At 30.4% G+C, this 14,680-nt stretch overlaps 1 protein-coding gene across 2 annotated transcripts; it reads right to left on the minus strand.

Annotated features, from left to right (window-relative positions):
• Positions 1–1,253: 1,253 nt before the first annotated feature.
• Positions 1,254–12,622, minus strand: LOC129321524 (protein DETOXIFICATION 29-like). 2 transcript variants are annotated; one of them, XM_054967313.1, is made up of 8 exons: positions 12,179–12,622; positions 11,568–12,109; positions 10,447–10,533; positions 6,015–6,071; positions 3,668–4,025; positions 3,043–3,129; positions 2,264–2,358; positions 1,254–1,406 (listed from the first exon to the last, which is right to left on the minus strand). In XM_054967313.1, the coding sequence occupies exons 1-7, from the start codon at positions 12,506–12,508 to the stop codon at positions 2,272–2,274; spliced, it is 1,548 nt and encodes a 515-aa protein (XP_054823288.1). In that variant the 5' UTR covers positions 12,509–12,622; the 3' UTR covers positions 1,254–1,406; positions 2,264–2,271. The 2 variants fall into 2 exon arrangements, with proteins under 2 accessions (XP_054823288.1, XP_054823286.1); XM_054967311.1 differs by lacking the exon at positions 1,254–1,406 and having other exon boundaries at positions 1,927–2,358; positions 12,179–12,621.
• Between the last annotated feature and the right edge of the window lie 2,058 nt (positions 12,623–14,680).

Genomic DNA, 14,680 nt, shown 5'->3' on the forward strand with positions numbered 1-14,680 from the left:
AATAAGCACTGAAGGGATTATAATAGTTTCTCTTAATTATAATAAAAAATGGAGGAAGTATATGATAACTTTGAAGGTGCACATTAAAGTAATAAGTAGCATAGCATACAAAAAAGAAGAAGAAGTAATAAGTAGCCTACATTTTACCAAATGCAATGTTATTTTTATTTAAATACCCTTATTTAATTATAATCTTTTAAAATAAATACTTCTTATCTATTGAAGGTGAAAATGTACAAACTAAAAATAATTACTCCCTCCTATCCTAAATGTAAGACATAGTTAATTAATCTAGAGTTATTAAAAGATGGTTAAGTTGGTCATTTATTATTATTGTGTAAAAATATGTGTTACTTGTAACCACATCTTATCCACAAAACCGTATACTTCGCAATATTTTAGGAAATAAACCACAACAAAATTTTGGGATCCTAGAGAGATTTCAAGTTTTAACAACAATTAAATTAAGGCCATTCTTGGTCAAAAGGGGGGGAGGGAGATTAAGGGCATTTGAAACCCAAATACTTAAGTCATTCGAAAGGCCCATAGCACACCTATCATTGAGAAGCACTTCGTTAATTGGTTTAAAAAAACCAAAAAAATTCTATTTGACTTTTAAAACTCCATTTGAAAGAACAACAATAAACTTCTTTTGAGAATGAATCCTAAAGAATGAATCCTAACTTTTTAGGAGTTCTCAAAATGTCCGTTTTACAATTTTATCTTTCATTTTATTTATTAATATTTACATTATGAAAAAGAATGTCCTTTATTATAATTTAAACATTTAAAATTAATTATGAAAAGGCATCCAAACATTTTTAACTTTATCAAAATCAATTTAAAAAATTATTATCTAATTAAATATCATTACGTTCTGTGTTCCCGTTAATTAATTTTTTATAATAAAATTTTATAATTAAAATTCAACCACATCCCTAAGAGTACACAAAAGGATAGGGCTAGGCCCTTCAATTGGTCTTTGTTTTATCCAACAAAGCATTATCATTCCAAACCGGAGGTAACCCAAAGTACTATAAATTGATTAAAGAAAAGTCCAAAACATAAACCAGACATTCTCCTAAATCTTGGCAACAAAACAGAAAATAAGAGATTTGTATTTAATGATTGTACTTGATACAGGTACCGAGTGTCTATATCATTTAAATTATTAAAATTAATATTAATAGTTTTAAATTCATACTTCACTTAAAATTAATGAATGAATAAATTTATTTAACTTATTTATATGAATTTTAATAATTGAAATGGCATGGACACTCAATTACTATAATCACAAATTCAAATTCAAAAACAACCGAGCGTTTATCACATACAGGAGTACAAAAGAGCCCAACCGGCTTATTCTTCACGTGCATTCTCTTGTTCTATACTCAAACCTTCTCCTGAAAATAGTAAAGTAATGGAATGATATCTAATCTTTTTAATAATTGATCATTCTAACCTACATAAGTAAATCATTTTGTAAACCATTTCCAGATAAAGTACTTCTATAGTTATTTTCCAGATCATTTCACAAAACCTTTTTGCAAACACTTTCTTAATAAAGTTCGCTTTATTCATTTCTCATACTTACGACAGGAAAATCTTCAAACTCTTTATTTTTTTTTTGGATGATTGTGTTATATACAAATCTAAAAAAAAATCCATTTCGAAAGACTAGTCTCTCAGATAAAAAAAATCAATTGAATTTATAAAACTCAATTTTATTGTGAAGTTACTTGAACATATATACATATGGAGGATGACATTGTAACATGAGTGAGAGCAATTATGAACTCGTTTTGACATTTTGTTTGAAATTGATTAGAGCAATCTACTTTTTCATGAAAAATGCTTGGCATCCAATAAAATAAAGGAGCCCTCTTACGTCTTCATTGTAAAACTGAACCATTCAGATTAGAATTTACCAAAGCTAAATTATTAATTTCTATCCATGCTCTAAAAATGCACAAGTTTCGCCAACATGTCTAGGACCTTTGTTAGTCTTCTGGTGCACCTATCCCTTCTTGTTTCCTTCCTGCACTCACATTAGTAGGTTTTTGTTTCTTGTTTTCTTGTTTTGGGTTTAACTTTTGTGTTATTATTCAAAATCACCTACCTATTTGAGTGCAGGAAGAAAATTAAAAGAGAGGCACCATCAATCCCTCTGAGGAGTTATTTCCCAACATTCATCCCTCAAATGAAAACAACTAAAAACTTTATAAAAATCTGAGCAAAGCTAAGCAAGAATTTTCTGCACCTTCGGCTTCAAGTTTCTTCTGTCTTTCCCGTTTCACTCTCTCCTGAATCAGCATGCCCACCCCACTTCTTGATCCTATCTTCTGCAAGTGATGCCTGCAATATTTCATGCACGAATTAAAAATAGCCATAATTTTCCTCATATCTTCACACACACACTAATAAATGCAAGATTAAAGAGAAAACTCATCCTAAAAAACTAGCCTGTTGGATGGAAGAGTTCCTTGAACTTATAAAGCTCAAACCACTTGTGAGGCTCCTCAATATGATGCAAGAATCATGACAATACCACCTCATCAAGAACACTCCACGGCATTTCACTTAGTTTCTTATAGTTAGAACCCTTTATAGGTAGCTCTTTTTATGATATCGGCCTCTCAATAAAAGTATTAATGTAACAAGCACAAACTTCAAGTGAGAGCTCATTTCAAAAAACTAGTTTGTTAGGTGAAAGAGCCTTTTGAACTTATAAACTTCACATTGCTTTTGAGATTTTCTAATGTGGGACTCATAACAACGCCATCTTCTCAAGAACTGACATCCACGACAGTTTCAATCCACAACACTTTACTTGGCCTTTTATTGGTCACTAATGTAATGAACACAAAGCCAAAAAGAGAGTACATCTCAAAAGACTAGCTTGTTAGGTAAGAGAGCCCTTTAAACTTATAAATCCCGTATCATTTGTGAGGCTCTTCGATGTGAGACTCATGACATATATAGACACTTCACCATAATGAAAACTTGCTTTTGATTTTCATCATAAAAAGAAGAAGGTACCTCTTTGTTCCAGTTGGTTTTCCAAACCATTATGGTTAGAACGATTGTCTGTAAAATGGTTCCCGACAACATTCCAGACCAAATTCCCTGTAAATCAAAATGTTAAAAAAGGGGGACAATCACTTTATATTTGAAAACTTCTCATATATGAAGATGAATTAGTTAACACCTCATAACTTGTGTAAAACATCTAAATATTTTCCCATTTATGAAAAAATTACATAGAAGTCTCAGGTAGGTAGTAAGGAATTTTACAACTAATTGTTAATGAAACTAATAGCATAAAATTAAACTTATTATATCAAAGAATATTTTGTCAATATTTAAAATTTAATATAAAAAATCTTTGTTAATGAAACTAACAATATTAAGCTTAAATGACTGAAAGGATATTTTATAAAATTAATATATCAAAATAAAATTTCGTATAAAGTTAAATAACTAAAAGCGTGTACTTATATGTTATTCTATTAGTGGTATTTTGTCATGGATGCGATTTATTGGTAATTAAATTCCTTACCTGATCTAGGACACATATATAATTTTTTTTATTTACATGATTAACTTAATTTATGTATGATCTACTTCTATATATAACAAAAACGAAGAAGGATGGTTGACGTACAATGACTCCAAGGTCGAACTTGAAACCCAAGAGAAGAGCGAGAGGGATGCCGAAGAGGTAGTAACAAGCGATGTTGACGTAAGCAACAATGGCTTGCCAGCCTGCTCCGACGGCGATGCCGGAGAGAACAGGCTGGACGTTGTTGATAACGATGCAGAAAGCCAACATGGGTGTGAGATTCTTGACCGCCTCTTGCACCTCTTTGTCGCTGGAGAACAAGGATGGATACTCATTCCGGAAGATGATGAGGATCAGAGCCAACACAATTCCCAGCATCAACGACGTCATTACAGCCACTAACAGCGAAAACTTTGCTGCTCTTGGATGTCCTGCTCCGAGTTCATTCGATACTCTCACACTGCATATATGCATGCATGCACACTGTTATATATGTGTGTATTTATAGAATGGAGTTTCTAGAGTTGATAATTAGTTAATTTTATAAAGTGAGAAATTATAAACCATGTATTTATGTACGTAGGACTGGAGCGAATGTGATGAGCTTTTTTGCTTATCAAGCTTTTGACGATACCTAAATTGATCATTTAAATTTAAAACTTTCAACTTGTAATTTTTTTTAAAAAAAAATCAGTTTTGAGAAGTATCAACTAGAAAATTATCTTTCTATGTCATATTGTATTCATCAAAATAAAAATTTAAAAAAATTATGTACTTTTGGTAAAAAAAAAATTAATAACAAATTTAGACTGTTCATGGCAAAGCTAGCCTATTAATTTATAAAATTAATATTAAATTTGGACCATTTAGAAGAAACCAAACTTTCATATTGATGATGAGTATACTTATATTAATAACTTTTATATTTTTTAATAAACTTTTATTGATTTAAATCTTAAATTGATATTTGATATATTTAAATTTAAAGCAATTTCTTCCTACCATTAGGATGGCATAAATGTTTGTTATTTTTTAAAAAAAGTGCGGCAAGATGTACGAATTCCACCGGTATCGAATTATACCCTCCCTCTCTCTCCTGATAATCTGATACCCTCCTTTCTCACTCCTTCCACCAATGCCGGAATGCGACACCATAGCCATCCAAACTTGCAGAGAGATCGAACGCAGCTTCTGTGGCTACATGTCTCACAAATACCACAAGCTCGTCTTCCTCACCGACCTGGCTTGCCGACTTCGAACCCCGATCTGTCGTCTTCTACGCCTTTAATTTTGGTCACAACTCAACCTCAAGAAGCCTCAGTTCTAAGAGAAGAGTGAGAAGTAGATAGTGTTGTATCCTCATTTGGGTGATTAGATTCTGAACACGAGGATTCCGATGGAGAAGCTGGTGGTGGTGGTGGAGACGGAGGAGGCGGAGAACGGGCGGGTTTTGAAGGAGAAGTTGTTTGAGATAGTGAAGTTGAAGGATGAAAGGCAGACGACGAGGCCACGAGGGTGAGGAAGAATCATGAGCAATAGAGGTTGGTGTTGGAGTAGTCACCAGATTTGGAAGCACCATCTCTATTTCTAACATAAAAAAACATGAGAGAACAGAGACTTGTGCAAGTCAGCTTTTCACGGGCAGATAGGATTCACGATGTGCCACTCTTGCTGTAAGGGTCTCATGGATTACTCTCGTTCTCAAGCTCTTGTTGGCGCTCGGCTTATTCTCATCGTCTTGGTCTCTCCTGCATCGCATAAACTCTTTAACGATCGAGGAGTGCCCTACGGATTTCTCGAACTCCTTTGTCGTCAGTTTTTTCCCCGTTTGATGTCATTTAGATTGCTCCATGTGCTGTCATTGTACGTCGAGGTCCTTTCCGAAAATGAAGAACTCTTTCTCAATGTCGAGGTTCTTGATGAGGAAGAAGGAAGCGAAGTTGGTATTTGATATGATCGTGGTTAGTTTACGGCCGTGTTGGCGGCCTGATTGGTTATCACCTGAAGCACCTGAACTGGACGCCGAGGCATTAGGGTGGGCAAGGAGTGAGAAAGGAGGAGGGTAGGAGAGGGAGGGAGGGTGTAACTTGACACCAGTAAAAATTGCACATCTCGCACATCTCGCCCTAATTTTTTAAAAGCATCTGACGTCTATGCCAACTCAATGAAAATTTAATTATTTAAGATTCATGATAAATCAAATACGAGTTTAAAATTTAAATCATTCATAAATTTATAATTCAAAACTTAAATTATATATTAATCCTTTGATAAATATAGAATAAAAATAAAGATAATCTTCTAATTTATACTTTCTAAAAAATGATTTTTTAAAAAAAATTGTAAGTTAAAATTATTAATGTTATTGAGTAGCTCTGCAGTAATTAATTAATAAAGAAATGTGAATATTTTTGTAGAGATAGAGGAAATGAAATAATAAATATCACACCTTACGGTTGCGTTCAATCCGAAGGAGACCATTATAGTCCAACCCAGTATGTTGATGCTGCAGAAATTGAATATCATGTCAGGAAAAATGAAACCCATATTGGTGGTTGATGAAATTAATGTCAACACTTTTATCATTTACTCCCTCCGTTTAAATATATATCATATTTTTCTAAAGTAAAATATTTAAAAATATAAAACATTTTAAACTAATCAAGATATAATTAATGAGATTTTTTTTGAAAATACTTTAATTAATGTGTGTAATTGATAAGTTTTCTAATTAAAATATTCCATTAAATAAAGGTAAACATGAAAAAAAATTGAATAATTTTAAAGACAATTAATTAATTCATTGATCAAAATGTAATTTAATTAAAAGTACTTTATAATATTAAATAGAGTATAATATAAGATCCACTAATTCTACATCAAGTTAACACAAGGAAACAATCCTTGTGCAGCTCTGATGCAGGGAATTATTAGTTTTGAGTTTAAACTTTGAATATGTAGGTGTACATGTTGAATATGTATTATATCTTATTCAAAAGAATATTTGTTGTTGCTCTTATAATTCTATCATATTCAATCTAAAATAGCCTAGTGATCTGGTTGACGGAGGGACATTTAAATGCTACTTCCTTTGGGTTACAATATTTATCATTATTGTTAACTAATTCTCAATTTATGAAAATCGTTACTTGAATTTTTTTCTTAAAAATGTCCACAATTTTTTCATTTATATCATTAATTTTTCTAGTAATACTTGCATGATCTTTAAATATAGAACATTTAAAGACCAGGAATTAAAAAAAACAAGGTTATAAATGAAAAAACATAAAATTTACTTAATGTCATAAATTTTGGACCAATGACTTTTATATTGTGGTCCTAGTGTATAATTAATGTACGGAACTCATTAAATATTTCCCTGATATTTTTTTTTTCATTCAGTGCATTTGCACCCGATATATATATCTACCAGTCTTTGGAAGAAAGTCCAAAAAGAGAGAAGAAAAGGGGATATTGATCCTATGATATCTGGCAGGCTTCAACTTTAGGATATACTGATATAGAGGGTTGGTTTTGAAGTTCTTTAGAATTTCGTGGTCATTAAATATAATTAATTTTTTTAGAAGGTTTTAAAATATCGTTTTCCCCTTTTTTGGGTCAAATTCGTGGTTTTCAAGTTTTTGGTCATGAACGGTTTGCTAGTGAAAAAATGACGAGGCATTATTAGGGGGGGGTTGAGGAGAAGATTAATCATGAGATTAAATTATTTGGAAAAAAGGACCAGGCTCTTGTAGTGAAGTAAATTAAAATTAAGTGAATTAAAATAATTTTAATTCACTTAAAGGACCTTGGTCCTCCTTTTTTCAAATAATTTAAACTCTTGGTTCTTCTTTCCAATTTCCCCTTATTAGCATTATGAGAATGTTTGTTGGTATTGAAAGAAGAATCATAATCTGATATACCTGAATGTTAGTGGTAGGCATGATTCTAAATAAAAATGAATGGCACATTTTCTCTATGTTCCATTATTCCAAATGGGCCATGAGAAAAAGGACAGGCTGCAAGGTCATAAAGAAGTGGGGCAGGTCGAGGTCCGTGACCAAAAAACAGTTGCTTATTAAATCGAAAAGTCAACATTATCAAACATACTTCACAACACTCAAATGACGACAAAGATTACATATATAGATTATATATATAAAAAAAAGATTATGTGTGGGTGTGTCATAATTATGTGTGGACCTTTTTTTTTTTTTTTTTTTAACTGAAGTACTTGAGTTAAGCTAAAATCAACTAAGCTTGTCCATCAGGATTCAATTGAACATTGAAGTAAGATTTAACAAGAAATGAAATAATCAACCTCGTGGATCTGACCTATACCATGCAACATGCACGCACCAAGAGATTAGAATTAAACTAGGAATTTTGCGACGTGTTACATGGCTCTCCAGTTGTTAATTTCCTTAATCCTAAACATTAACATTCTCTAATGGTGACCAAGTTCTTCAACAACCATATTTTGTGTACTAAAAGAATAGAGCCTAAAATAACGCCACATCTAATAGAGTTATATCATGTTCAATATTATGAGAACCGAACAAAAATCAGTATAAAACTTTTTTTCCCCCAACGAATAGAATTTCTAATGTCATTTATAGGGAAGTCTTTGATAACTTGATCTGAAAAATATGTGATTTTTTTAATATGCTTTTGCTTATATTCATTTACACAGTATGCTTTTAATTTTTATCATTTGTTTTACTTTGATATGTATATTTAATATTAATAACAATAATTACACAGCCACCTAATTTATATAATAATACGAAGAAGGTGTCTCATCCTAATTATTACTTCAAGAAAAATTTTCCTATAACATTAACACCTATATTTTTGCTCAAAAAAAAACATTAACACCAATTTAAAAATATTATGATAAAAAACACGTGAATTGAATGAGTGCTTCACAAGTATAAAACTAGTAAGCCAGTTAAGAACCGGCTAATATGATAAGAATAGGACAGGTCAAACAAAAATTTAAAAAGTAGGTCAAAAAAAAATCTTAGTATTAACCATTTAAAATGTTGGACCTAATATTTTATAAAATAAATATAAGGATTAGAGTTATTTATTGAATTTTATGAACTACTAATATTTTAAATAGTTAGAATTTAAAAGATTGAGATTTATTGAGTTAAATTTTGAAAACTTGATAACTAAGACATAATTGAGTCAAACGATTATTTGAGACACAGTTATGCACTAAATATAGATACTTATCCAAATAAGGATTCAAAACTTGGTTTAATATATTGTGAGCAATTACTCCCTCACGCAAAATCCAACTCTTATTGGATAACCTTACATATTTAAGGTTTTTGTTTTTAATCAAATTAAAATATTTAAATTTTTCATAGATTATTTAGTATTCTATAACAAGATCATATAATTAATATTATTAATATATTAAAATTAAATTATTTTAATTTAATTAAATAAAAATATATTAAGTATATAAGATTAATTATCTAAATTTTAAACAAGGACAAAAGAGCGGGGGCCACAGGCTGCAGCTCAATCAATCTGCGACGCCACATGATGCCTTTAATTTATTTCATTTAAAGGCCCCCAGCTTCCCAGCAGCCAACGGTGGGACATGTAATGATTCGAAAGAACATGCAAGCTTCTTCTTCTTCTTGCTTCTTCTTTCATCTTTGTCCACTTGTTTTTCTAGTTGATTCTTTGTATTTATTTGTTGTTGTTTGAATGGTATCCTACATCTGCATTTTTCCCCCCAAATATTTGTTCATCTTTTTTCTCAAATGTATCTTTATAATTTAGTTATAATTTATTTAATTTCTCAAAAATTACTTTGGTAATGCATTTCTTCATTGCCCATTTTATGTTGATTTCTTACACTTATTTCTTTTATACATATAGGCATATCTTTTGTGTTTGTTCTTCCAACTACTAACCTGTACTTTTGAAGTAACGTCTTTTTAACTAAGTCGTGTTTTTGTTGGTTATAAATATTTTATACGCAAAACCTATGAAGGATAGATGGAACGTGGAAATTGACTTGGACATGGCCAGAAATAGGTCAGGTGCAGAGAAGAAGAAGAAGAAAGTAACAAGCTGCTGGTTTTGTTGTCCAAACTGGGTGGGTTCATCCATTTAAATTTTAAAGATAATCTATCAGAAAACTGTTTCAGAATTTTAAATGTTGGTCTTGTCGTTTTGCCGTTTTGCGTTTAAACTGTTATGGTTGGCGGAATATAGGTGCAACCGACAAACAACGCTTATCTGTAGGTCAGCGAGGAATGACAATACAAACTGTATTTTTCATGCAAAAAATCTATATAATAATGTTAGTAATATTAATATAGTGATGCATTTACATTTTGCTCAACTAACAGTAATGTGCAGGAGTATTATTTTCTAATGAAGTTACGGCTTTTAAATACAGAGTATTTAGCTTATGTAACATTAGACTCCATCTTTGTCATTTTCTTTTTATTATTATTATTATTATTATTATTATTATTATTAAATTTAATAACACAGAACTTATGGTTGCTCAGAGTTCGTGTAAATTTCATGTCCTGAGCATGATATTTGATGTCCATGTATTTTAAATATCACTCCGGTACTTATAATTAGGTAATTTTTAAAAAAGATGAATGATCATATATAGTTATAAGTTATCACTTGATGAGATATTAATTAATTTTTTAATTTTATTGCTATTTAAATTTATCAATTATGCTTTATGTAATAGAAATTTAAAATTTTTAATTTAAATATAAATAAAATTTAAAAAAATTTAATTTTAAATAAAATTAATGAATATTTTATTGACTTTGGTGGAATTATTAGAGATATTTTATAATAAGATGAGGGAGCAGTGAGTCAACACTTACCAAATAGACAGGGCATCCACTGAAACTTCAGCGTTTTTAAGATATCCAGCGAAGAGAATCAGAGCCGTGAAATACCACACCTCCAAGCTGCAAAGACGAGGAATTTAATTTAATTTAAAATTGACGTGTCACCCAGCCAACTACCCATCTTTAACAAAAGAATGTTGGATTTTATTCACAACAAACAAAATTAATCAGTTCCAAATGTTACTTCCTCGTTTAACTGAATCTCACGAATCAATAAACTAAATATTTATTTTTAAATTAATATTACTTTTTTATATTTACTTTTATTTAATAAAATATTTTACTTTAAAAGAAATATGAAATAATTTATTTATTAGGAGTACTTTTAAAAATATTAAAATATTTTATGTTTTTTAACATATCCAATTTTTTAAAAAAATGTTTTAATTTTTTAATGGAGAAATTATATGTAACCAATTTGTTATTTTCCATTCATGATGCTACTACATTAATTCACGTGCGGCGCCGTGATTTGAAAAGAAAAATCTCCTGTAGTTTTCACGCCTTCATGCTCTGTCCCTTTTTAAAAAATGGCAACATATGACTACCAAATTAATATATACTACACATATGACTCAGGCCTACAAATTTTAAATGCTTCAAATGAGAGACTATAAGAATCTATAGACATATTTTTCCCAAATCAATGTATAGTACAATTGAGATCATTAGAGTGTAATCACTTAGTTGAATTATTCTTCTTAATTATGCTAATTATTGTATATATAATATACTTTTTATTGCTTTAATTGATATTTCAGGTATTTTAAATTTTTAATCGTTAAGAAATTTGGAAAAAAATCTGACATCCAGCATTTATATGTGGAGGAACAAAAAATTAAAAGTAATATATGCCATGGTTTAAAAGATATGCTTTATATTTCAAAGCAAAAAAGCATAACAACAAACAAAGATACAAAAAAAGTGGTCAAAAAAATATTATAATGCCAAAAACAAAGCTTCTGTGCAATTAATTAAGAAAATGCCGATCTATTCTTCTGCCCCAGCTACGGCGAACAAAGTATTTGCCGGAGCTTGCACCAGACTGACAGGTGACAAGAAAGTAGTAAATGATGATGAAGAATGATACGAACCAGAGCATAACGGCGGAGGCCAGAGAGAGGCGAAGGAAGCTCCACAGATTCTTAAAGGCTTGGAAGGAGAAGCCACTCCAAGCTCTCCCACACGTTCCGGTGAAGATGTAGACCAGTTGACCGAGCACGACGAGCCACCACGACGAGTTCAGGACGACCGCCGCTCCGACCAGGCCCCACTTCAATTTCAGCATCAGCAACCAGCTCATCACCGTGTGCACCACCAGCACCGCAGCAGATATCCACGCCATGGCCATGATCCTGCTCTGCGCCTGCAAGAACTTCTGGATCGGAAAGTTCATCGCGTACGCAAACAGCTGCGGGATCATCCAAAGAGCGAACAGACCCGCCGCGTCCGCGATCGCCGTCTTCTGCCCTATCGCTTTCAGGATTTGCCTCGCGAAGATGTACAACGGAGTCAGAATCAGAGCCGTCGAGTTCAGAATCACCCATGACCTTTGCATGTAAATCCCTAACATATCAAGCTGCCCAGCCCCGTACGCCTGCCCGCAAAGCGTCTCCAGCGCGCTTCCCATCCCAAGCTGTTGGCATTCAAATTCAAAATCACTTCACCTTGAAGTTAATTAAACAGAGTAGTTTCCAGATTTTACCATGAAGCCGAAGCAGAAGCCGGCAATGACGGAGTTCTCGACGGAGAAGGCAGCAAGTTGGAGGGCGCCGACGTGACCGGCGAGGACCTGAGTGATGGCGCCGAGGGAATACTGGGAAATGGAGGTGAAAATGGCGGGGGCGGCGAGGTACCAGAGCTTCTTGGACTCGATCAAGAATTGAGTAAAGAAATCTTTGGGAGTGTTGATGGGAGGAATGTCAGGAGAGTCAGCGCTGAAAATTGCAGTCGCGGCGGAGATATCATGACGATGTTCTTCCGGTGAGGACGAGGCCGCGAGTAGTGGCTGGTTATTATTTTCCCCGTGATCCATTACTCTACATACAGGTAAGCGTCCTTCCGCCCGGCTTAAAAATAGCACACAACTCTAGAGTCCATTCCATGGTCTCAGTATGCCTGTATTTATGTATGTACGGTTTCAGTGCCTATTATTACTCACCATCATAGAAACTTACCGTTTTGCCATCATGATTTTTATTTTACGGTGGCTCAAGCTCCACGGCAACGTACTCGCTGGCCATGTCAGCACAGGCGTACTTTCACACCATAATTACATACCGGTTCGTTGCCATTGCTTCTGCAGTCCTACCCCCACTTTTAACAAACAGTGAAAATTGTAGTGGTTATCGGACCGCCCACGTCACTTATTCAAAGATCAATATTTGCTCTGTTTTAATTTTAAAAAAATTAATTATTTAATCCTTATAAATTTAATTTAATTATAAATTAATTTTTTATTTTGACTCATTACAATTTAATCTTTAAAATTTTTATTTAATTATAAATTAATTTTTAAATTTTTTTTTATAATTTAATCTTTGAAATTTCAATCCCTTAAATATTAATTTTTATATTTTAAAAAATAAAATTATAAAAATTGAAAATATTTTAATATTTTAATATTTTAATATTTATAAAGATTAAAAGGGTTTAATAATTTAAAATATTAGTGATAAATTTTAAAATATTTTTAATTTTTATAATTTTATTTTTAAAAATATAAAAATAAATATTTAAGAAGTTGAAATATCAAAGATTAAATTATAGGAGATAAAATTTAATAATTAATTTACAATCAAATAAAATTTTAGGGAGTAAGTTGTGATGAGTCAGGGACTGAATTGTAATTAAATCAAAACTATAAGAATTAAATAATTAATTTTTTTAATTTATAAAATAATTTTAAATAAAGTTATACATACAATTAAAAAATGTTAAATATATTTCACAATTTTTTAAAAAATATAAATATAAATTTTTGAAAATATTCTTCATTTAATATAAACTTATTTGTGAAACATTAAATAGAGAGAGAAAAAATAATAAAAAATGTTAATATTGAAATAAGTATAATTAATGAAATATTATTTTTATCAAACTATCTTATATTTTGAGATATCAAATTATCTTCAAAAGTGTTTTATAAATTAGAATTGGGAGAGTAGTTAAGATTATGTTTTAAGTTGTGATCATAAACAAAACATTTTGTTAAGAAAAAAATTTATATACTTAATCTTATATACTTGGTATAATTATTTTTAATTGAATCAAGACATGTAGATTTTTTATAGATTCTTTATTCTATATTAAATTCTTTTTATTAATTTTATTAACATACTCCTTTCATTTAAAAATATAAAGTATTTTTAATCAAATTTTACTTTCAATAAAGTAGTTACTTATTTTTAAACTAATATTATTTTTTTATATTTACCTCTATTACATAGGAGTCCCACGCTAAAATAAATATAAAGTAATTTATTCAATAAGGATACTTTTTAAAAAAAAGATAATTATTATACTTTGAAACACTAAACATACCTTACATTTTTTAAATTTAACTTTTTTAAAAATATCTTACATTTTTTAATGGAAGAAGTATTAAAGATTCACTTGTCATGATTTCATTGGATATGAGTATATTAAATATATAAGGCTAAGTATATACTTAATTTGATCTTATTTATAAGACACATTTTAGAAGTCATTCTTCGTCCAAAATATATGATAATTTACAATAATTAAACTACTTTTTCTAATCTTATCCTTTCTTGATTAGCGTAAAGATTTTAATATAATTGTATTATTATTTAAAACTATAAATAAAAATGAAAGTACATATAATTTTTTATGATATCAATAAAAAAATAACTTTTTTCAATATGTGTAAAATGGTTGAATGTTTTTTATAATAAGGATCAAAAGGAGCAAGTCTTACCCTTTCATTAAACAAGTTAAAACACTGATTTAATAAGGCTAAATTCTATATTTAGTCATTTAACTTTATATAAAGTTTTATTTTATTATCTTAATTTTATAAAATGTTTTTTTAGTTATTCAACCCTAACATCATTAGTTTTATCACACAAAAACTACACATTAAACTTTCAAATTTTGACAAAACTATCAAAACACTATCAAATGTTTATATATTTAGTTTATTTTTCTATAAAAACAATAATTTTCATAAAAAATAATCATTTAA

This window comes from Prosopis cineraria, unplaced genomic scaffold (genome assembly GCF_029017545.1).
Source record: "Prosopis cineraria cultivar Desert tree isolate PC_DT_omini unplaced genomic scaffold, ASM2901754v1 PC10, whole genome shotgun sequence".
Lineage (NCBI taxonomy): Eukaryota > Viridiplantae > Streptophyta > Magnoliopsida > Fabales > Fabaceae > Prosopis > Prosopis cineraria.

Excerpts from the sequence above, each read along its gene's own strand:
- LOC129321524 (XM_054967313.1), bottom strand. The coding sequence starts at position 12,508 with ATGGATCACGGGGAAAATAATAACCAGCCACTACTCGCGGCCTCGTCC. Across the intron at positions 10,534-11,567 it reads GCCTCCGCCGTTATGCTCTG|CTTGGAGGTGTGGTATTTCA; the intron begins GTTCGTATCATT and ends TCGTCTTTGCAG. Across the intron at positions 2,359-3,042 it reads AAACCAACTGGAACAAAGAG|GCATCACTTGCAGAAGATAG; the intron begins GTACCTTCTTCT and ends GAAATATTGCAG.